General features: G+C 36.8%; 1 protein-coding gene across 4 annotated transcripts in view; it reads left to right on the forward strand.

Moving 5' to 3' along the window:
- Positions 1–25,297, forward strand: part of DIS3L2 (DIS3 like 3'-5' exoribonuclease 2) — a 321,952-nt gene that overhangs the window by 138,565 nt on the left and 158,090 nt on the right. For all 4 annotated transcript variants that reach the window (XM_074364485.1, XM_074364486.1, XM_074364487.1 and 1 more), the window contains one exon: positions 9,347–9,520. In XM_074364485.1, coding sequence (XP_074220586.1) covers positions 9,347–9,520 — 174 coding nt within the window. The remainder of the gene's footprint in view (positions 1–9,346; positions 9,521–25,297) is intronic.

Consider the following 25,297-nt stretch of genomic DNA (forward strand, 5'->3'; position numbering starts at 1 on the left):
AGCCTTATTTTTCATGACTTTGGCAGTTTTGAAGAGTACTGGTCAGTGATTTTGTAGAATGTTTCTCAGTTTGGATTTGTCTAATGTTTTCTCATGGTTAGATTGAGGTTAGGCATTATTGGGAAGAATACCGCAAAGTTATGTGCATCATATCAAAGGGTACATGATATCAGTATGTGTACTCGTAACATTAACCTTGATCACTTGGCTAAGGTGGTGTCTGCCAGGATTCCTAACTTGCTGTTTTCCCTAGTAATTGTTATGCTGTATTTTGGGGCTGTTCAATTCTGTTTTTACTTAAACTTTTACCCACTCATTTTAGCATTCTTTTTTAATTTGGCTATTTGTCTTTCTTTATTTTCTTGAGTTAAAAAATTATATAAAGTAATCTTTTAGCAGTTAATAATTTGGAAAATTTCTTTTCTGTGGTTTATGATTTGCCTTTTCATATTGTTAATGTTAACTTCTGAAAAACAGGCACTTTAAGTTGCATTTTGTAGCTTTTTGGTGTTGGTATATAAAATTACAATTAATTTTTTATTAATCCAATATCCAGCCATCTTGCTAAATCCTCTTATTTTAATACTTTGAATATAGTTTCCTTTGGATTTTTTTTATGTAGATAATCACCTCATTGGTTAACAGATTTGTTTCTTCCATTTGAATCCCTAAAACTTTTATTTCTTTTTCGAACCTTCCTGAACTGGCAACTCACAACTGGGGAGGAGATATTTTCCACCTTAATAAGTGATGGCAGTTCACTTTTGAGTAAAAGAAATAGTAGCAAGCTTTTTTTTCTTGTTCCTGATTTTTTGATACGTTAATATTAATTATTTTGCTAATGTGGCAGCTGGCTATTAAAGGACCCAAGAGTTTACCTGGATACATGTCTTTGGGTTTTATTTGTTTGTTTTTACTATCTTCAATTTTCTAAGTTTTTCTTTGGTATTTCAAGGAGGAATAGAATGCCTTTTTTCCGGGCTCAAGAGCATTAATTTATTTGTTCATTTATTTGTGCAACCATCATGTATTGGGCACTTAAGATGAACAAGTCTCAGTGAAAGACACATAGAAAAAGAAATGTTTATTCTCTTTAGGATGATTCTCCCCATCTATTAATAAAGAAGAGATATATCTAAAGCACTATGACACAGCTAGAAAGTGTCATTGCCAGAAGGAGATACTACCAAAGGGAAGTGACAGCACTGAGGAGAGAGATCTGCTCAGGGAACGGGGTGACTTCTTGGCCTTGCTGCTATATACCATGAAGGTGAAATGAGCTTGTTTTATGTTCTGTGTGCCTAGTTCAACGTGAAAGTCATAAAGGGAGTGCCTTTAAGACAGAGTTGTATTGCTTATGGAAGGGGCCATTTATTAATATTTTTTATGTTCTAGAAGCAGCAGTACCATGTTAGTATGTAGTGAGTACCTATAAGATATGTGATGTGTACAGTCCTGAGATTTTATTTTTGGTAGTAAGAGCTTTATATTTTCTGTTGCAAAGTGAAGGGAGGGAAAGGGAAGTTTGCTTCTCATGGAAGATATTTTAAAATATTTTATATTAGTTAGGGTGCTTTTAGTGCCATGTGATAGAAAACCCTGACCCAAACTAACTTAAATAATAAGGGAATATTTTATCTCACATAAGTGGGAATCCAAAGGTTATGCAGGCTCCAGATCTAGTATAGTCAGTGACTTGATGATGTTATCGGGTTGCCCTTTACTGTCTTCAGTGATCTAGTGGTGAATTCTCTGTGGCCATGAAGTTGGCTGCCAGGATAGTCAAGCTACATGCTTTCTTGATCATATCCAATAAGGAAGGGGGAAATTCTATCCACCAACCCAAATATTGATTATAGTCTCCAGGGAAGCTGTGTTCTGATTTTATCAGAATAATGAGGATCTAAAGATGAGATGAGTTCCCTGTGTGAAGAAGATTAGGTTTCTGTCAGGAAGAACGAGGTGGGGAATGGATGTTGGTTAGGCAACCAGTACTGGACACCACAGTTTTATTAGATTATAGTAAATGTTTCTGTAATTTTTAAATTCAAAAAGTGTTACAACATTAAAGGAAGTTTAGATAATAGAGGAAATAGTCATTTATAATCCTCCCTCTCTAAAAAAATTAACACCATGTTTAGGTATTCCCTTTCAGTCTTTTCATAAACATTTTCAAAGTAGGCTGGTTTTTAAGAGAATTGGCCAGGGATTTTGATGCAACAGTGAATCATAGTTGTCCTAAAGCAGCGGTTGCCATCTTTTCAGACAGTGAATAGAAGACAGAAACTACTTAGAAAGTTGTAATATTTGACCTATAGCACATGAAAGGGAAAGTGACTTTCAATATTCATTTAAAGTAAAATTTACACTGAAATTGAAATGTAAAAACAAACTCTTCTGTAAAGACATACACAATGTCTAAGTCAGTTCTCTAGTAGATTCTACTTTTGTTTAGATCCCTAGGTCATCTTTTTTTAGAGTGGTGGCAGAATGTGTAAGTAGACAGCATAAGGTTCTTTCTGGAGCATCTAAGGTCTGAATGCGTGCGCTCTTTCAGCATGCTGACCTGTTAGATTTTTATCTCCTGCAAGCTGTCTGGGGCATGCTTCTATTAAATATATTTCCATGAAAATCTGTAATAAATTTATTTAAATATGATACTTGAGAAATGTTCTCTGGAACTTAGTAAAATAAATGTTAATTACTACTAATAGAAACTTGGAGTCATTGATCACATTTGGAAGCCCTAACCAAAATATAATTTTGTCATTATGAGCCGTGTTGTAATTTCAGTGAGCAAATCAAGATTCTTTGGACTCAGAATATAGCCTGGTGAAAAATTTTGCCAGGACATAAAGCAACAATGAAATTAAATAAAAGACAAGGTTTCTTTCTTTAAATTTCAGCAAAGGTCCAATGACTGACGTGACTTGTTCTGACAATTAATATTTGGTCCATCATCACCTGCTTAACTTTTGTCCTCCTTTCCTTTCACCTTCCCACCCCAACAGAAGTGGATCCAGTACTCAACACTAATCTTCTTTTTGGAGAAATTTCTCCATTTCTTGGTAGGTACAGCCTTCATCTAGTGGTCTTTCTGAAAGGATTTGTGAGAATTATATTTCCTGAGTTCTTGCATTTAAAAATCTCCATCTTCAAAATCCACCAACTTCAGTGGTAATTTTCTGTATTTGGTTTTCCTGAGACAGGTTATACCTTTTCTGTCTTTAAAATTTCTTCTATTTCAGGAAAGTTGTCTTAATGATATCTTTGAAAATGTTTTCTGTTCCTTATATGTATTTCCTTCCTTCAGGAATACCAGTTATGCCAGTGTTTGATCTCCTTCATTCACTTTTCCCTGTAATCTTTTGAAATTCTTTGTACTTTCCAGTTTCATTTTTCCCACTTCTCTTAAGCTTTTCTCTATGATTTTTTTTTTTCAAGTAGTGTCAGTTCTTCATTAGTTACCTCCTGCATGACTTTAATTTCTATGATGGTTATTTTTCTTTTTTACTTATTTCCTAGGTTTTATTTCCTTTTGTGAAATATATTTATTTTTCATGCATTTGCATCTTTGCTTTCAGCTTGTCTTTGGTGGTGATATTTTCATAAATTTTTGAGCTCTCACCTGTATCTTTGCTTAAGAAAGTCATTTCTGTGTCTGTATACTTCTGAGGTATATCTTATTCTTCTGCCATTTATTTTGCTTATCTTTCCCTTTTTACGTGCAGTTTTTTTGTTTGTTTGTTTTGTTTTGTTTTTTTAATCAGACACCTAGGATGGCTCCTCTCCGTGCCTCTCCCCACCATCTTTAAATAATGAGTTCTTCCTGGACTTTAGTAGTCTATTTTTTAACTTGGATATTATAAAATGCCTTTTGTTCAAGGATTTAAGCCCACTATTTCAGGCATAAGATAATCATTTTTGGCCACTCCAACCTCACCAGGTAGGAAAAGGATGGCCACTGTGTTTTAAGTCTGCCTCACAAAGACTGTTAATGAGACTCCTACCACATAATAGAATATGTTTCTTTTTATGTTAGTCTAATTCTCTAATAAGCTTTATATGATCTACCTTATACTTCTCCCAGAAACTATGTATGCTGTTGGGTTATTTGTATGGTGAGTTATTTTATGTAATTTCTAATACTGTAGGGCAGAATCATGTGAAATTGTGTTTTATAGGTAAAAAACAGTCAAATATATTGGCAATTTCATATGTCTCAACATAATGTGTGATTAACCTGTTTTATTATTATTTGCCATTCTTGAACTCTTACTTCTGAGTCCTCTCTTAGCTGATTAAATTGCAGAGGTTTCTTCAGGAAGGAAGTAGGTAGTATATATTATGCCTTGTCGTATCAGTTGGGATTCTTGGAGTCTTAGCTTCAAATTCAGAAGAATCATGACTGTGTCCCCAGAGGTACTAAAACCTCTCAACTGAGGAGTGAGTATTATTGCGAGTGGGTCTTAAGTATGATATTGAAAGGCCCAGCTCCTCCCTTGCACTCTTGGTCCCCAGACCGTGTGCACGGCTCTAGGATAATGAAAGCAATGTTATATCCTGGAGGATAGCACTGCAACCTCATAAGGTGTTGCCTCCCGATTGAGCCCATCAGTACAATATTACATCATTCTAATCAGTAAATTCAGTGGGCTTTGCTGCATCTGTAATGTGAAATCCTTGATTACAAACAATGTTGAATGAGATAACATAATAGCCTAAAAGGTATTTGGTAAATTTATGGATTATGGTATTTATACTAGCAGGATGGGTAGAACAAATGAAGGCAGCAAACTCAAACCCAGAATTAGTGTTTCTTTTAATGGAGAAGGTTACTGCCCTTTCCATCACAGAAGAGCTTAGTAAACTTAATTTGCTATCTAGTAGTTGGTGGGTCCTTCTGCCATTTTTCTGTGTCTAGCCTCAGAGTTGGTTGCTGCTGCTGTAAAACTGGCATCCTGCAAGGGTGGTAGCCAGGTTATCATTAGTGAGAGGAAGTTCATGCTGTGAGCTCATTTCCTGTCATGTACTTTGTTCTTATGCCCATTGAGCAAGTACTGCAGTGGCTAGGGAAGGAGGTTAGTTGACATTCTCAAGGTAGATCATCTTGCCTCCACAGAAGAAGTCTTTTGCTGACCATCCTCATGGAACACAAATAGTTGCACTCTGGGCTCATTTCAGTAGGTTTATTTCACCCACATGTCTCTTCCGCAGATGTCTTTGTCACCAGTACTACAATTGTTCTTCTTTCAGATCCCTATCCATCTGGTTAAACTTCTAGGCACTGCCTGTTAGGCCGTCTTTCCTCAGCCAAAGTGGACCATGAATATGTTGCTTGTAGTTCTGCCTGCAGGGAGGAAGTTTCTGCCTCACCACCTTTTCAGAGACCACCCTTTAGAATGGATATACTATCATAGTCTACTTATGACTTATGACAATGGAAGGGCAGTTGGAACTAGGAATCCAAGGTACTCAGACCTTTCCATTTCCTCCTATATAATATCTTATATTTTATGTATGTGTATAGATAGATAGATAGTTTGGTTCTATGAGTCTTACTTTTTATGATTATTACTCCTACTTTTCACATAAGAGACTTAGTGAGAACCTGAATTCAATGATGTAGTAATTTATCACCCTTTGAATTTTTTTCTGTCTTAGCCTGGCAGCTGCAAGAGAACCAAAATACTTTTTTGATATACATAGAAAGTTCTTGAGTTTCCATCTTAGCCTGGAATTAAGAATTTAGAGGTTGAACATGTAATTCTTTGTTTCCATCCCTCTTTTAGGTTCTCCAAGTCTCTTAATGTTTTTGTGAGCTCTTTGGTATCTTTTCAATAAATTCCTTCTTTAACCAGAGTTTCTCATGCTTACAACCAAGAACCCAGACAAACACATTAGTATTAGGAGATGGTTATAGAAAACAGAACGTCAGGAACCTGTGAGAATAATTAGTTGTTTAGATGGACTGGAGGTAGTTCAGTTCCCATTAATTTTCAAAATACTAGTTAATTTCCAAAATATCCTTCAAACTTCAAACGTGATGATGACAGGTTCTCCAAATCCTTAATAGGAACTTCATTCTAGTGAACACAGGTAATAATGTCATTTTGAAAATTAATGAGACTCAAGCCTTTAACTGTCTGGATCCTTGGTTGCAAACAGGAGAAACCAACTCTGGTTGGAAAAGGAATTTACTAGAAGAATATTGACCTCATAGAAACTGAAAGAGTCTTGAATGTTCTGAGAAAGCTATGGGCAGAAACCAAGGCAAATCTGGACAGGCAAGAACAAGAAGTCCAGCCGTAGTCTTTTATCAGGATTAGTTTGGCCACAGTGCCAATGATTCTTACCACTGCTCTTGGCAGGAAAACATTGCCACAGGACACTCCTACCACTACTGTTATCACTGGAAACCACTCTAGCAGCCATGCATAAGTCCTAAGCACATTTTTGTCTTTGTGTCATCCTCATCATATTCAAAGTCTTGAGTTGAAGCAGAGTCTAAGTCATACAGTGTGCTGGCTTTCACACTGTACTTGTTTCATAGTGTACTAGTTTTCATAGAGTGAGAGGGGTCTTCTCTAAAAAGAGGCCAGAAATTAAGTAGGAGGCTGGTCACTTCTGTAATGGGAGTTGTACTCCTTTGGCCCACTTGCATGCAATGTGGGAGTCTTCCTTTCTAATTTATATGCCTTTTCTTTTTCTTTATGATGCTCACTAGGACCTCCAATACTATGTTTAATACTATTGGTGAGAATGAATGCCCTTATCTTCTTCCTGATCTGGAGGAAAGCATTTAGTCTTTCACCATTAAGTTTGGTATTAGCTCCAGGAATCTCATAGGGGCCATTAATCAGGTAGAGGATGTTCCTGTTCATTACCCATTTGCTGAGTCTTTTGATCATGAACTGATGTTGAATTTTGCCAAATGCTTTTTCTACATCTATTGAGATGATTGTGATTGTATGTATTTTTTTTATTGTTTGGTAGTATGATGAATTATATTGATTAATCTTTGAATGTTGGACAAATCTTTAAATTACTTGGTCTTGAATGTTGTATTATCCTTTTTATATATTGCTGAATCCTGTTTGCTAGTATTTCATAAGAATTTTAAGTCTGTATTCATGAGGGATATTGATCTCATGAATCCTTTGTCTGATTTTGGTATCAAGATAATGCTGGCATTATAAAACTAGTTAGGAAGCATTCTGTCCTATTCCATATTCTGAAAGAGTTTGTATGGAATTGGTATTAATTCTTTCGTAAATACTTGGTAGCATTCTCCAGTGAAGCCATCTGGTCCTGGAGTTTTCTTTGTGGGAACATTCTGAACTATGAATTCAGTTTATTTAATAGATAAAGGAATATTTAAGTATTGGTTTCCGCTTGAATAGTCTTACGCAGTTTGTGTCTTTCAAGGCGTTCATCCATTTCATCCAAGATACTGAATTTGTTGGCCTAAAGTCATTCATAATTCCTTTATTGTCCTTTTAATGCTTGTAGGATCTAAAGTGATGTCCCCTGTCTCATTCCTGATATTGGTAATTTGTCTTATTTTTCTCGATCAGCCTCACCAGAAACCTATTTTATTCTCTTTTCAAAGAATCAGCTTTTGATTTCATTGGTTTTCTTTATTGTTTGTTCATTTTCTATCCATTGATTCTTATTTCTTTTCTTCTGCTTATCTGAGATCTAATTTGCTTTTCTTTTTTCAGCTTTTTAAAGTAGAAGTTTAGATCATTGATTTGACACATTTCTTCTTTTTTGATATGAGCATTTAATGCTGTAAGTTTCCCTCAAAGCACTGCTTTAGCTAGTTCTCACAAATATTGATGCGTTGTATTTCATTCAGTTAAAGATATTTTCTAATTCTTTTTTTATTTCTTCTTTAATCCATGCGTTGTTTAATTTTCACATATTTGTGGATCTTCCAGATAGCTTTCTGTTATTTTTCCCTTGTATTTTTGCTGTCTTTGGCTTTTTGATGTGCTTTCTGGGATATCACCACCTACATTTGAAGAGAAGGCGTTGGTCTGAGCCACCATTGTATGTGAAGAGCCCACAGGCTGCCTGGAGCCCACAGGTCAACCCACAGTCTCCTTAGAGCCTGGCTCATGGGCAGGTTGTATGTGTCAACAGTGGGCTGGTCTTTCTTGGCTGGCATATGAGAAATGGGGCCAGCATTTCTGCCACCAATGCTGTGTTCAAGTAACAAGGCTGAAGATGGGAATTAAAAGTCTGCCTATAAAGCAACCACATCTCCAGTTCCCTTCACCACTGCATACCTATGAACTCTAGCAGCCAGGCATCTACCCTTATGTAGGAAACAGGATCTTCTTCAAAGAAATTGAATAATCCCAGAGAAGGCCCTAATGCCAGACCTCATAAACTCCTTGCAGGAATTGCTGAGGGCGGATTCCTAGATCACCCTGGTGGATGAATAAACCTGTGCAGTGGAGGAAGTGGCTATCTTTGGTCTTCCCAACACTGTCAACAAAGGCAGCTGTTTCAAGACTCATGTCGCATTTCCTATTGACTATCTGTATTCAACACTTACCTTTAGATTTGTGGTCTATATGTGGCATGTCAATGTTTACAAGAATGGAGAGCTATCAATTTTGATATATATATAGATGACCCACAGATAAAGAGTGAGGTCTGCTTTCTAAAAGATGGAATCCTATTTACAGCATCAGGACCAGCCTATTAGATGCAATCTTACTTTTAATGGACCAGTACCCTAAAATATGAATGGTAGTTTGCTGGGTTACTGGATTAAAGATAATTAAGTTTTTCTTCTTGGTACATTTCTGTCTTTTCTAACTTGTCTACAGTGAACATATGTCACTTTTCTGTTCAGATAAAATATTTTTAAGTATTAATACGGTAAAAATTAGTAGAATTGTGAAATAAATATATACATTAGGTCTAATCTAGTGAACATGACTTAAGGTATAGGCACTATGAAACTAATGATTTAACAGCAAACTAGGTTGATCAGAGTTGTCTCTAAAGATGTTTGCAAGAGAAAGAATTGACAAAAGGTTAACTTGACTTCTCCATGAAGAACAATTGCAGGAGTCCTAAGAAGGACTGTCTGGCCCTATTCCCCAGATCAGATTTCTTGAAGAAAGGTAAAATTACACTGTCTTCATGAAGTTCACAGGACAAGAGTATCATCATCTCTCCTTGTTGGCCCCCCATTCACTGGTGGTGGTCCTGCTGGGGGAAGGACAAGAGTTTTTAAAGACTTTCTACCACCATCACTTTTAGGAAACAGTTCGCTAATGTTCCATTTATTCACTAACACAGGTGTTCCTCTCTGTCCTGTCCACAGGCAGCTGGCTAAGAGTCTTGGGCAGGCTGGTGAAATCGAGCCTGAAACAGAAGGCATACTAACAGAGTATGGTGTGGATTTCTCTGATTTCCCTTCAGAAGTTTTAGAATGTCTCCCTCAAAGCCTGCCTTGGACAGTTCCATCGGAGGAATTCAGCAAGAGGAGAGATTTAAGGTAAATATCTAAAACTCTTTAAGAACAGTGTGTTTCTACCTTCCTGCCTTCTAACTTCACTTTCTTAGGAGCTGGGCTCAGATGTTTCTGTCTTTCTGCCAACATACAAGTTCAGTTCAATTCAGAATTAAGTGCTCTGTACCAAGAGGTTGGCAAATGATGGTCTGCAAGCTAAATCTAGCCCGTTGCCTTTTATGTACAGCCCATGAGCTAAGAATGGGTTTTGTATTTTTAAATAGTGAAAAAAGTCGAAACAATAATCTTTCATGAAAATTATATAAAAATTCAAATTTCAGCATTCATGAAGTTGCACTGGGACACAGCCATGCTTATTTGGTTATATATGATCCATGGCTGTTTTTTTTTTGCACTATAACAGCAGAGTTGAATAGTTGCAACAGACCATGTGGCCTGCAAAGCCTAAGGAAAAGTGTGTTGACCTCTGTTCTAGACCATTCTAATTTCAAAAAAGTATAGTTGCCACCTTCTTTTCTCATTGTTATGCCCCATAGGTCTGGTCAAGTAAAGACAGTGTTATCTGGTTAGAAGTGCCTTCCTTTAAATGGGCCTCTTCAGGCACAAAGCAAAGGATTCAAGACTTCTGTGCTTGGAGTTTCATTTTAAAGCTTTACTTTTAGGTCTGGAATTTGTTGGAAAGTACTTTTGTGGTATTTTTTTAACAACATCTTCTTTGAAGATGTTTCTTCATTGTGGGATGTTAATTCTTTTCTGATATTTCTCTTCAGAATTTGGTTTCAGTACTGGCATTCATTTTGGATGCCACATGGAGATATTTAGAACCAAGAAACTTTTCATACAACCCACTGAGGCTGTGGAAGGTTTTTGCTAAGGTCATCCCATGTCAGAGTCTTTTCCACCGCACTTGCTCACTTTGTGCAGCTGAACTTATGATACCTTAAGCTTTTGATGCCCGTTATTCCACCTAGTTTGAGAATCCTCCTTTCCGGCTCCCTCTTGCTATTATATCTTTTAGGAATTTACTCCCTTTTTTTCTTTTCTTGTTGAGGGTAGGCAAGAAAAAGGAGATGACAGTTCCCTTTCCTGCTTGTTAGTAGTTCTTTTTTTTTTTTTTTTTTTTAACATTTTTTATTGATTTATAATCATTTTACAATGTTGTGTCAAATTCCAGTGTTCAGCACAATTTTTCAGTTATTCATGGACATATACACACTCATTGTCACATTTTTTTCTCTGTGAGTTATCATAACGTTTTGTGTATATTTCCCTGTGCTATACAGTGTAGTCTATTCTACAATTTTGAAATCCCAGTCTATCCCTTCCCACCCTCCACCCCCCTGGTAACCACAAGTCTGTATTCTCTGTCTGTGAGTCTATTTCTGTCCTTTATTTACGCTTTGTTTTTGTTTGTTTGTTTGTTTTTGTTCTTGTTTTTTAGATTCCACATATGAGCGATCTCATATGGTATTTTTCTTTCTCTTTCTGGCTTACTTCACTTAGAATGACATTCTCCAGGAGCATCCATGTTGCTGCAAATGGCATTATGTTGTCGGTTTTTATGGCTGAGTAGTATTCCATTGTATAAATATACCACCTCTTCTTTATCCAGTCACCTGTTGATGGACATTTAGGCTGTTTCCATGTTTTGGCTATTGTAAATAGTGCTGCTATGAACATTGGGGTGCAGGTGTCATCCTGAAGTAGATTTCCTTCTGGATACAAGCCCAGGAGTGGGATTCCTGGGTCATATGGTAAGTCTATTCCTAGTCTTTTGAGGAATCTCCACACTGTTCTCCATAGTGGCTGCACCAAACTGCATTCCCACCAGCAGTGTAGGAGGGTTCCCCTTTCTCCACAGCCTCTCCAGCATTTGTCATTTGTGGATTTTTGAATGACGGCCATTCTGACTGGTGTGAGGTGATACCTCATTGTAGTTTTGATTTGCATTTCTCTGATAATTAGTGATATTGAGCATTTTTTCATGTGCTTTTTGATCATTTGTATGTCTTCCTTGGAGAATTGCTTGTTTAGGTCTTCTGCCCATTTTTGGATTGGGTTGTTTATTTTTTTCTTATTGAGTCATATGAGCTGCTTATATATTCTGGAGATCAAGCCTTTGTCGATTTCACTTGCAAAAATTTTCTCCCATTCCGTAGGTTTTCTTCTTGTTTTATTTCTGGTTTCCTTTGCTGTGCAGAAGCTTGTAAGTTTCATTAGGTCCCATTTGTTTATTCTTGCTTCTATTTCTTCTAGGAGAAAAATTTTTAAATGTATGTCAGATAATGTTTTGCCTATGTTTTCCTCTAGGAGGTTTATTGTATCTTGTCTTATGTTTAAGTCTTTAATCCATTTTGAGTTGATTTTTGTATATGGTGTAAGGGAGTGTTCTAGCTTCATTGTTTTACATGCTGCTGTCCAGTTTTCCCAACACCATTTACTGAAGAGACTGTCTTTATTCCAATGTATATTCTTGCCTCCTTTGTCAAAGATGAGTTGACCAAAAGTTTGTGGGTTCATTTCTGGGCTCTCTATTCTGTTCCATTGGTCTATATGTCTGTTTTGGTACCAATACCATGCTGTCTTGATGACTGTAGCTCTATAGTATTGTCTGAAGTCTGGGAGAGTTATTCCTCCAGCCTCTTTCTTTCTCTTCAGTAATGCTTTGGCAATTCTAGGTCTTTGATGGTTCCATATGAATTTTATTATGATTTTTTCTAGTTCTGTGAAATATGTCCTGGGTAATTGGATAGAGATTGCATTAAATCTGTAGATTGCCTTGGGCAGTGTGACCATTTTAACAATATTGATTCTTCCAATCCAGGAGCATGGAATATCTTTCCATTTTTTAAAGTCTTCTTTAATTTCCTTCATCAATGGTTTATAGTTTTCTGTGTATAATTCTTTCACCTCCTTGGTTAGATTTATTCCCAGATATTTTATTACTTTGGGTGCTATTTTAAAGGGGATTGTTTCTACACTTTCTTCTTCTGTTGATTTATCGTTAGTGTAAAGAAATGCAACTGATTTTTGAACGTTAATTTTGTAACCTGCTACCTTGCTGAATTCTTCAATCAGCTCTAGTAGCTTTTGTGTGGACCTTTTAGGGTTTTCTATATATAGTAACATGTCATCAGCATATAATGACACTTTTACCTCTTCTTTTCCAATTTGGGTCCCTTTTATTTCTTTCTCTTGCCTGACTGCTGTGGCTAGGACTTCCAGGACTATGTTGAATAGGAGTGGTGATAGTGGGCATCCTTGTCTTGTCCCAGATTTTAGTGGGAAGCTTTTGAGTTTTTCACCGTCGAGTACTATGCTGGCTGTAGGTTTGTCATATATAGCTTTTATTATGTTGAGATATGTTCCCTCTATACCCACTTTGGCGAGAGTTTTTATCATAAATGGGTGTTGAATTTTATCAAATGCTTTTTCTGCATCGATTGAGATGATCATGTGGTTTTTGTCCTTTCTCTTGTTGATGTGATGTATTACACTGATTGATTTGCATATGTTGAACCAGCCTTGTGTCCCTGGGATGAACCCCACTTGGTCATGATGTATAATCTTCTTTATGTGTTGTTGGATTCTATTTGCTAAAATTTTGGTGAGGATTTTGGCGTCTATGTTCATTAGTGATATTGGCCTATAATTCTCTTTTTTTGTAGTGTCTTTGCCTGGTTTTGGTATCAGGATGATGGTGGCTTCATAGAATGAGTTTGGGAGTATTCCCTCCTTTTCAATCGTCTGGAAGAGTTTGAGAAGGACTGGTATGAGTTCTTCTTTGTATGTTTGGTAGAATTCCCCGGTGAAGCCGTCCGGTCCTGGACTTTTATTTGTAGGGAGGTTTTTAATTGCTATTTCTATTTCCTTTCTAGTGATCGGATTGTTCAAGTGTTCAGATTCTTCTTGATTCAGTTTTGGTGGACAGTATGTTTCCAGAAACTTGTCCATCTCCTCTAGGTTATCCAGTTTGGTTCCATATAGTTTTTCATAATATTCTCGTATGATATTCTGTATTTCTATTTTGTTTGTTGTAATTTCTCCATTTTCCTTTCTTATTTTGCTAATTTGTGCTCTCTCTTTTTTCTTCTTTGTGAGTTTGGCCAGAGGTTTGTCGATTTTATTTACTTTTTCAAAAAACCAGCTTTTGGTTTGGTTGATTTTTTCTATGGTCTTGTTAATCTCTATTGTATTTAATTCCTCTCTGATCTTTATTATTTCCTTCCTTCTGCTTTTTGGGGCTTTTTGTTCTTCTTTTTCTAATTCATTCAGGTGGTGGGTTAAATTGTTTATTTGAGATTGTTCTTCTTTTTTGAGGAAGGCCTGTATCGCTATAAACTTCCCTCTTAGCACTGCCTTTGCTGTGTCCCATAGGTTTTGAGTGGTTGTGCTTTCATTATCATTTGTCTCAAGGTATTTTTTAATTTCAGCTTTGATTTCCTCATTGATCCATTGTTTTTTCAATAACATACTGTTTAATCTCCATGCTTTCCTTTTTTTCTCCTTTGTTTCTCTGTTGTTGATTTCCAGTTTCATGGCATTGTGGTCAGTAAAGATGCTTGAGATAATTTCTATCTTCTTAAAATTGTTGAGGTTTCTTTTGTGCCCAAGTACATGATCGATCCTGGAAAATGTTCCATGTGCACTTGAAAAGAATGTATATCCTATTTTTGGGGGGTGTAATGCTCTGAAAATATCCACCAAATCTAGTTTTTCTATTGTAGTATTTAATTTCTCTGTTGCCTTGTTTATTTTCTGTCTGGAAGATCTGTCTAGTGATGTTAATGCAGTGTTAAAATCTCCACCTATGATTGTATTCCCATCAATATCCCCCTTTATCTCTGTTAGTAATTCTTGTATGTACTTAGGTGCTCCTATATTGGGTACATATATATTAACGAGTGTAATATCCTCATCTTGTATCACTCCCTTAATCATTATAAAATGTCCTTCTTTATCTTTCTTTATGGCCTTTGTTTTAAAGTCTATTTTGTCTGAAATCAGTACTGCAACACCTGCTTTTTTGGCTTTTCCATTTGCATGGAATATCCTTTTCCATCCTTTCACTCTCAATCTATATGTGTCCTTCTCCCTAAAGTGGGTCTCTTGTATGCAGCATATTGAAGGTTCTTGCTTTATTATCCAGTCTGCCACTCTGTGTCTTTTGACTGGAGCATTTAGTCCATTAACATTTACAGTAATTAATGATAGATGTGTGTTTATGCCATTTTGAACTTATCTTTGCAGTTGAATTGATGTATCCTCTTTGTTCCTTTCTTCTTCCTTTTGTGGTTTGGTAATTTTCCTTTGTATTATCATGGATTTTATTTAATTTTTGTGAGTCCTTTGTAAATTTTTGGCTTGTGGTTACCCTTTTTTGTAAATCTATCAACCCATTACTGTAACTGTTTTTATTAAACTGATAGTAACATGATCTCAAACCCATCCTACTGTTAAAAAAATTTTAAAAAGAAAGAAAAAAATATTCTATATTTCCCTGCCTCCCTCTCCCAGTCTCAGTGATTTGTATGTCTTCTTTTATAATTTCATGTTTACTTTATTTGTAATTCATGAGTTATCACCTTTCCAGTTGTGTGTTTCTCATTTCTGTAGCATCCTGCTGCTTTTCTATTTAGAATAGCCCTTTCAATATTTCTTTTAGCATGGGTTTAGTGTTGCTAAACTCCTGCAGCTTTTTTTTTGTCTGTGAAACTCTTTATTTCTCCTTCTATCCTCAAGGATAGCCTTGCTGGATAAAGGATCCTAGGCTGCATCTTTTTTTCATTCAGGGCTTTGAATATATCTTGCCACTCCCTTCTGGCCTGTAGTGTTTGTGTAGAGAAATCAGCTGAGAGCCTTATGGGGGTTCCCTTGTAACTTACTCTTTGCTTTTCTCTTGCTGCCTTTAGAATCATTTCTTTATCCTTGACTCTGGCCATCTTGATTATGATATGTCTTGGTGTGGGTCTATTTGGGTTCTTCCTGTTTGGGACCCTCTGAGCTTCCTGTACTTGGATATCTGATTCCTTCTTTAAGTTTGGGAAGTTTTCAGTCATGATTTCTTCAAAAACCTTTTCAATCCCCTTTGATCTTTCTTCTCCTTCTGGGACCCCTATTATGCGAAGATTGGGTTGCTTTATATTATCCCATAGGTCCCTTATGCTATTTTCATTATTTTTTATTTGCTTCTCTTGTAGTTCTTCTGAATGGGTGCTTTCTATTGCCCTGTCTTCTAGATCACTAATTCGTTCCTCTGCATCATCTAGTCGGCTTTGCACAGCTATTAGATCATTCCTCATCTCTGTCAATGAGTTTACCCATTCTACTTGGCTCTTCTTTATAGCTTCAATTTCATTTTTGACATATTTTATATCTCTAAACACTATCTCTTTTAATTCCTTCAGCAATTCAATCACTCCTTTTTTGAAATCTTGATCTAGTAGGCTATCGATGTCTATTTCGTTGATCTTTCTTTCAGGGGATTTCTCTTGTTCTTTTAATTGGGAAAGGTTTTTCTGCTTCTTCATCTTGCTCATACCTCTTTGGCACTGTGGTTTATGGAGTATCAGTTGTTTATTTTGGTCCTTAAGGATTTTATCTGTCTGATGCCTATTTAGGAATAGAACTTAGGAAAAAAAGAAAAAAATAAGAGAGAGAGAGAAAGAATTTTAAAAGAAGGGAGAAAGAGGGTTTGAAAACAGTGTATAATGAGTAATAGAAGAGTGAGTTGAAGCAGAGTATTAATCGGGTTGAGACGTCCTTTTGAAACCTTTACAAAAAAAGCGGGGGGGGGGAGATGAATAGATGTATTTGAAACCTGTGTCTAATCAATAACAGGACATCAAAACCCAAGAGAAATAGAAATGAATTAAGAAGTAAAGATTAAGAGAGTAATAGAAAATAGAACAGGTAAAAACAGATTTAAAAAAAAAAGGGGGGGGGTGGTTGTCGGTGTTCTCCTGGAGTCTGTGTGCTTTTAATGTGAAGTCTTTCTGTCTTCGTCCTGTTTTGGAAGCTCAGCTTGCTGTTTTCAGAGGCCCTCCGTTGGCGCCCTCTTCTGTGCTGCTCCCAGCACCTGTCGGCAAGCAGATCGCGCCTCCTCCTAACACTGGGTCAGGTGCAGCTCTCTGCTGTGGGCGGGCAGGTCGCTGCCCCTCTGGATGCCGCAGTCAGATGTTGCAGACTGGCCGGGTAGGAGGGCGGGTCGTGCCCCCTCCCAGCACCTCCGTCAGGGGCTGTGTTCCTGCCCGAAAGGCGGGGGGCCGCTCTCGCTCTACCTGCGCCGCCGCCGGTAGCTCCGCTGCTCTGTGCGGCTGCGCGCTCCGCCCTGGTCGGCGCTCCGCGGGTGGGCTCCGGGAAGACCGAGGGACAGCCTTGTCCCTGCTCCGAGCCAAAACCCAGCTCCTTGTTTGTCTTTGTGGAGCAAGTTCTCTGAGGGAGCAGGATGGAAGGATCCTATCTGCCCCGGGCTGCAGGCCAGTCTCAGTCTGGCCTTTGAGGCTGCTAAGCCCTTCCGTGCGGATGCAGGTTTCGCCCCCGCCCCCGCCCCCGCCTGGGTGCTAAGCGCGGAGGATATGGCGGCTGTGCCTGAGCCCTGCCTCTCTTCCCCCAAAAACTTTCCGCGGGTTTTCAGAGATGGGGGTGTGCACCCTTCCCCCAAGAGCACATCAACCTTGCTGTTTTATGGAGGGCCCAGGTTGTTCTGCCCTGTGCACCCACAGCCATGGCGCGTAGCCCCTTGCGTTCCCCCGGGGCTGCCTCCGTGCAGCCACTTCAGTCCTCTGCCCGGCTTGTGCAGCCTGGCCCTGCCTGCCGCTGCCGGCCGCGTCTCAGGCTGGGTGTCGGGGGGACGCTCTGTGCCCGTTTAACTTAGTTCTGTCAGTCAAGGGCTGCTCTGTACAGATCCGAGCCTCGGAGGCTCCCCCTCCGTCCCGCTGGCCTCTCAGTTGGAGAGGGGAGACCCAGCGAGCGAGCGCCAGTCCTCTTTTGCCGCTCCCTCCCCGCGGGACCCGTCCCGCGCTGCTTTGCCTTTTGTTCTTTCTTTTTTCCTTTTCTCCTACCAGATTTTTGGCATCTTTATCTTTTGAAGAGGGCGATGTTCTGTCGGAGTTCCACAGGTGCTCTGGTCGGCTGAGTGGGTCTGTAGATGTGGGTCTTGGTGTATTTGTGGGAGACGGTGACCTGCGAGCGTCCTTCTACTCCGCTATCTTCTCCGTCTCTAATCGCTTGTTAGTAGTTCTGATGGAACACACATGATATTTGAAGTCAGTTAACTCAAGTTGCGTTCTTGGCTTTCAACAGTAACCACTGTTGAGGAAACTCTTGTTGGCTAGTTATCTCATCAGGGGCTTTGAGATCTTGGGCTCATAACCTTACTCTCTGAACCTTCATTTTCTCATATTCAAATTGAAGGACTTGTTTTCTGAGATCTTTTCCTAAATCTAGGAATCTATTTTAAAAATTCAGTGAGAAAAGTAAGTCAGAATGAATGACTGAATTTTGTTTGAAGTGTAAATTATAATAGCTGTTCTGCGGTAGCTATCAACATTTTCAATGTACTTATCCTTTTACCTAAAAACTGTATTTCTAGGAATCCATTCTACTCAAAGAAGTGTCTGAGGACATGCACAAGAATGTTTGTTGCTCTTTATTATAAAAGTGACACTGCTAATGTCCATTAATAAAGAAATGGTTAGATAACGTGTCACATCGATAAGACAGCATTCTGTGCAGCTGCAAAAAAGAAGCTAGACCCATGTGGACTGTCCTGAAAAGGATGGCCAGTGTGTATCGTGAAGTGAAAGAAGCAGGTTTCAGAACAATAGAAATATGAGCTTATTTTTTTAATAAAGTCAAATAATATAAGAACTAAATAAATGTGTATGTACACCCAAACATATACATGGCACATAAAAGTATATATGCATGGATAAAGTTCCGGAAAGAAATACATCAAACTGTTGACAGTGAATACTATACATGGGCTTGGTGACATAGTAGGAGGTAGAGAGGCAATATTTTACTTTCATTTCATAAATTTCTATATTATTCAAATTATTTAGAAAAATAACTTCTATAACTGTTAAAAACTAGAAATGGAAATATTGAAAAAGAGAAGTGTTCAGTCTTTTCTAGCCCGACTCCTAGTCTGCAGCTAAATAAAAAAGCACTCCAATAATCATAGAATCCAGTATTTTGCTCAGTTCCCCTCTCGTGGCCCTACCTTGCCTTTTTCTTTGGCTCCCACTGCCTTCTGAGTTAGACCACAGAATAGGAGGACTTGCTCTGCAGATGGGCTCTGTTAAAATATACCTGTTCCTGCCAAAGGATCCAAAGATACAGAGAGCTTATAGGATGCTCTCTGCTATTAGCACAGTAAGAGAGATTTTTTTTTAACCACTTTAGCTTCCAAAATTTTTTTCTCTACTAATTATCTCTAGAATTATGTTTCTAAAATTTAAATCTGAATTTTTTAACTCCTTTGTCTTAAAATCTTTTAAGTGCTTCCTGATGCTTAAAGTAGTAATCTCTAAACTTTGAACATGCATCCCTATAACAGTATGCCTTCATTTTAAAATTACAAGTGTACTTACTACTTTACTAATTTATTATGTATGTTGTAAGCATACATAAAGTGGGCAAACGAGAATGAAATAAGTTTTAAAATATTTTTTATTCTACTTTAAAAAGGTATAGAAAACTGTTCATATTAATAATTCTATTCTAGTGAAAGCAATGTGATTGAATATTCTGTGTTGGTTTTTAAATTTTGTTTTAACAATTTGAAATATGGAAATACAGAGGTCTGATTATAAGTTTTGTGTCTTTTGATACTTTGTTTTGTTTTTAATGGTTATCGTAACTGAAAAAGATAACCTCGTATCTTGGAAAGAAGTTAGCTGAACTTAAATCATAATACTCCTTTTTTTATTCCTGTTCACTGATTATATTCAAATTTGTTTTGAAACCCAGCTAATGAATTTCCATCTTTCAAGATGTCAGTCAGTTCTTGTGGACTAATTGAAAGGCGCTGCATTTTTAGATTTTTAAAAATGGTTTCATAATCTTGGGTTATTCTTCAGTTGGCATCTTTGAAAACTATTTTGAAAACTGTGTTGGGAAATTTAAGTGTATAAATATGAGCAGTTTTGTAGTTTATATGATTAGGTCATTTTGGCCCCCAAATTGTATAATAATGGAAATACTTCAGAACATTTACTTTTAGAATTTTATGTTAAAAACTTGAGTTTCTTGTTTTATTTTGTTTTCAAAAAGCAGTAACTTTTTAAAATCATTGTTAAAACAGCACCTTTACCTTGAAGGGACAGATTAAGTGTATTTATTTTTTTCTAAATATCTGCCAGGTAACATATGATTGACAGTCACTGTTTTGAAATCATAATGTGGCTGATGATGAATTCATATTAGGAGCAGAAGAAATTGCTATTTTCATGGTGTTAGTGGTATTAGTCCTGTTAATTTAATATTATCTTCAATCTGTGGATCGTTTCAATAATCTTTTTTTGCCACTTGCCTATTTTGTAAAGGTTAGTTTAGCTGAAACTAGATAATTTCCATAAATCCATGATACTGGGCATGGGTAAATACCCCTTGTTCACAGTTGGCTCAAAGTATAGGAATCAACGAAAATGTCAATATCATTGCCTTTCTTTTCTGGAACACTGACTCTTTCATCTGTACACCTCATTTAGCACCTGATCCACACAACATGTGAGGATGCCAGGGTTAATTCATGTATTTATGTAGTCACAGTTAATTTCTAACTTTTTACAATGAAAAACAGAGAAGTACTTAGTGTGCTGAAGTGTTTAGATCTGATGACCTTTTTCTTCTCTTTGACTTGTGATAGATTTATTTAGTTTTTCAGTCAACAAATAACTATTAAATACCATCCATGGATTCAGTAGGGATTCAACAATGAACAAAAATAGTGGTCTCTGTTCTTATGGAATTCTCAGTTTTGTTGCAGAGGAGCATGAATCAGATGTATTAAGCAATAGTCAAATATGGAATTGTAATGGAGGAGAGAGATAGTTGGTACAAGAGTTTATAATACTGTCATTTCTTCTGCTCAGAGATCCAGTGCCTACAATGAGGTTTTATCAATATAAATTTTTCTACGAATGTCAAAAGAACTAGGAATGAGTCCTAACACATGCTAAAAAAGCATGTGCTATGAATAGGTATACGTATTCTGTAAACTCCTAGATAAAACCTTTTTCCTTTTCCTCCCTTCTTCTCTCCTATATTCATCTATTTATGTATATTATTTACATATCTGTATACCAAATACTAAGTTATTCACTGGAAATACAAAAACAAGTAAGGCCCAGCCCTTGTTCTTTATGGCTTTACTTTTTCCTCAGGAGGATGCGTTTATACTCAGATAAATTACAGCAGAGAATGGCAAGTGCTGTAATATTCATATGAACAAACTGCCAAGCATATCAGTGCTTGAGCTGAGATCTGAGAAATGAGCAGGCATAGAGGGAACTAGAGTGACTTAGGGATAGGCTGTGGCTGCAGAAAAGGTGATACGTTGCTCTGAGACTCCTAGATCCTTCTCTCTGTAACAGGGCTCACAACGCCTATGGTTTTGATAGCTTCTTCACCCCTTCTGCTGGGCCACTCTGCCATGGATCCTACAGTGTTACTCTGGCGTTAGCTACGTAAGGGCTTCTACATATCCGTTTAGGTTTGGTATTTGAACAATTGTATTTGGAACAGAAAAGTTCCATCAATCTTTAAACCTCATAATCCAATTATGTCAGTAAAATTCCAGTTTTTTGGTCCAGTGGAATTGGGGTAATATTTTGCAAACTGAAGTTGAGAGAAACAGTGTTTATTTTGAAAAGAAAAATGGTTGGTTAGCAATTTTCAAGAAGTAAGGCTAGTGTGAACTTCTAGGGGCAATCTGGCCTTCTGATTGGGAGCACCATTTTTCTGGACCTTCTGTTCCTGTCTCTGGAGGATTGCTGCTTGCATGGCCTAGACCTGAAGCTCTCCTTAGCAGGGCATCTGAGGTTTAAAAAAAAAAAAGAAAGAAAAAAAGAAAAAAAGCAACACCAATACAGCAATCCTTTGGGGATCAGGAAGAGAATATATCCAAAGGAAACTGCTTAAAGTGGGTGGCACCAGAAGCCCAAGAAACCCCAAGGTTATTTCTGAGACTGGCCCCAATTCTAATTTCATTCATATTGTTTTGTTTCTCTTGTTGCTGAACTGGAACCAAAGCTTAAAGACTCAATTAAAGTGGAAAATAAAAACCTAAATATTGGAGCAGGAAAATACCATGCTAAACTGATTTTTATAATTTAGTAGTATTGTGGAAGTTTCGATCACATCACTTTTCAGTAAAACTATGAGCTTCCTTGAAGTGGAGGTGGTTTCTATGCTTTTTCACAGGAGAACTTGTCGATATCTATTTCTTTACTATTCCCTCAATAAAAAGGAAGCCCAGTGACCTCCACTGGACCATTACAAATGTGAAACTTGGCACTTAAAATTGCTTGCTCTAAATTTTCCAATTGCTTTCTCTCTTTTTTTTTTTCCATTTAATGTCGTTCTGCCAACTAGTGATTTTATTATAATAAACAGGACATTGTATTCACTTGTAAGAAGAAATATGAAGCTGGAGGTAAAATTACAAACTGCAGCTTCTCAGCTGCCAAAATAGAAAACAATAAGCTAAAAATACTGAGCACAGAAAGGGTGTTGTGGTAAGAAATATTGAAATATCTTCAAGATGGAACTATTCCAAATAGACAGAAATTTACTCTCACTCCAGGTAAAACCAACCTCGAAATAGCAACTTGAAGGGAGAGACATACAATACTAACCTCTTTCAGGTCAACCCTGTTGTGGGAAAACTTTCAAACATAACTAACATTAAATGACTAATGATCTTGCTGTTAATCAGGAAGTCCAGTCTGATTAAATTGCCATTTAGAAAAGGTTCCTCTGGTGTGGTAGCATGGAAGGAGCACTAGAAGTTAGGGACTAGCTGCGTGACCTTGGGCAAATCAGTTACATTTGGGGAGATGGAAAAAGAGAGCCATTTCATCTTTTGTAAAATGGACTATTTGGGCACGTTAGGGATTTTCTAAAAGGTGTTGGTAGGTCACAAATTCTTTGGGATTTTAATAGGTGCTATGGAGAAAAAAAGGTTCTGAGGTTACTCATTTTTGGAAAACAGTGGGTTAATGGATTTCTTACAACTTTTTTTGGTGGATCATCTCATGGAACTAGTGTTCCTTAGAATACCCTATGAAATCGCTAAACTAAATATTTCAAGACATATTAACTCTAATAGTGTGTGACTGTTTTTGATGTCTTTTCTGAGTTATTCAGAGCACACTTCTTGGGTTTGAAAGAAAATGATATTCCATTGGTGACTATCTGCCACATTTATCTGACAAATAAATATTGACTGTGTCTCACTGTGGGCAACAGAAGAAATTCAAGGATTGTGCTTTAAATCTCAGCTCTTCTGTTGTCAAGGGAACCCCTTTCCTTGCCTGGTGGAAAGCAGGATTAAATTGTTCTGCATTAAATGGGGGAAGCTGTCATTGCCATTTGAAACTACTGACAATATTATTCCCTTCATATAAATCCCAATTCACTGTTTATGACAACACAGGAAACTGATAGATAATAACAAAGATTGACTGGTCCTAAAGTAGATCCACAAGTGGATATTCTTAACTAAGTACTTGAGTAGCTTGTCAACATAAAATTCATATTGATAAATAGCACTGAATCTTAGAGAAGACAGTCAAAGACCAGTAGATTTTATCTGAACTGGTGGGAAAATGCCTATTGGCAGTGAAGACAATATTTGAATTTATACTCAGAAATAATTTTATAGCATTGTGGAAATATGAATGCACAGGAAAGATGATTAGTATCTATATGCTCTAAATATGTAAAATCTGTTTGGAAATTATACTGTAAGAAAAAAGTTTTTTGTGTGGGTGGCCTAGGATGAGTAAGCTTGTAGGGTATAGGGATAGTTGAATATCAGAGTGACAGAGTCTCTTCACTGTTTTTTATATTGAGATATTCAAATACTATAAAATGAACCTTTTTAAGTATACAATTCAACAATATCTTTTATATTTTCAAAATTAGGCAACCATCACCACTAACTCCAGAGCGTTTTCATCACCCCCGAAAGAATGCGTATACTTATCAGTCATTTCCTGTTCCCTTTCTGCCCTAGCTCCTAGCAACAACCATCTACATTCTGTCTCTACGAGTTTCCCTATTCTGGACGTTTCATATAAATGGATCCATATAATAGGTGGCCTTTTGTATCTGGCTTTTATTACTTGGCATAATGTTTTCAAGGTTAACTCATGCTGTAGTATGTATAGTAAGTACTTCAATCCTTTTTATGGCTGAATAGTATTCCATTGTGTGGATATGCTGCTTTCTATTTATACATTTAGATTTTGTCAAGTGGTTTTCTGAGTCTATGTGATTTTTGTCCTTTATTAATATATTCCATTGATTGAGTTTTATGTGTTGAACCAAACTTACATTTTTGATTATGATATGGGATCCTTTTTATGTTGCTGGATTTGGCTTGCTAGTGTTTTCTTGAGGATTTTTGCAGCTGTATTTCTAAAGGATCATGATCTGTAGTTTTCTTTTGATTCTTTGTCTGGTTTTTGTTTGAGGATGATACTGATCTCGTAAAATGAATTTTAGAAGAGTTTGTGAGGAGCTGTTGTTAATTCTTCTTTAAATGTTGTGTAGAATTTACCAATGAAGCCATCTGGCTCTCTGCTTTTCTTTGTGGAAAGTTTAAAAAAATATTAATTCAGTCCCTTTATTTGTTATAGATCTATTGAACTTTTCTATGTCTTCTTAAATCAGTCTCAGTAGTTTGTATTTTCCTGTAAAAATTTTTAAATCTTGGTTCTCTAATTTGTTGGCATTCAATTGTTCTTAGTATTCTCTTATAATTATTTTTATTTCAGTAAGGTTAGTAGTAATGTATACTCTTTCTTTTGTGAGTTTAGTAATTTGAATTTTCTCTCTTTTTTCTTGGTCAGCCTAACTAAAGGTTTTTCAACTTCATTGATCTTTTCGCATAACCAACTTTTGGGTTTATTTTTCTCTCTCATTTATCTATTCTCTGTTTCATTTATTACTGCTCCAGTCTTTTTTCTTTCCTTCTTTACTTGCTTTAGTTTGCTCTACTTTTGCTAGTTTTTTAAAGTGGAAGTTTATGTTACTGAGTTCAGATCTTTTTACTTTTTGTATAGTTATTTACAAGTATAAATTTACTTCCAAGCACTGCTTTAGTTGCATCTGGTACATTTTGGTAGGTTGTGATTTCTTTATTCATCTCAAAATATTTTTTGATTTCCCTTGTGATTTCTTCTTTGATCATTTAGGAATGTGTTGTTTGATTTCCATATATTTATGAATTTCCCAAGTAAATTTTTGTTATTAATTTTGAATTTCATTTGATTTTGGTTGAAGAATATACTTTGTGTGATTTCAGCCTTTTGAAATTTGTAGAAACTTTTTTTATGGCCTGGAGAATGTTCCATGTACACTTGAAAAGAATATGCACTCTGCTGTTGTTAGATGGGGTGTTCTATTGCTACCCGTAAAATTTAGTTGATTGGTAGTATTGTTCAAGTCTTCTGTTTTCTTGTTGATCTTCTGTATAATTGTTTTCCCTATTATTGAATTTTGGGTGTGGAAGTCTCCAACTATTATGGTTGATTGTCTATTTCTCCCTTCAGTTTAGCAAGTTTTTAC

The sequence above is a fragment of the Camelus bactrianus genome, chromosome 5 (genome assembly GCF_048773025.1).
Source record: "Camelus bactrianus isolate YW-2024 breed Bactrian camel chromosome 5, ASM4877302v1, whole genome shotgun sequence".
Classification (NCBI taxonomy): Eukaryota; Metazoa; Chordata; class Mammalia; order Artiodactyla; family Camelidae; genus Camelus; species Camelus bactrianus.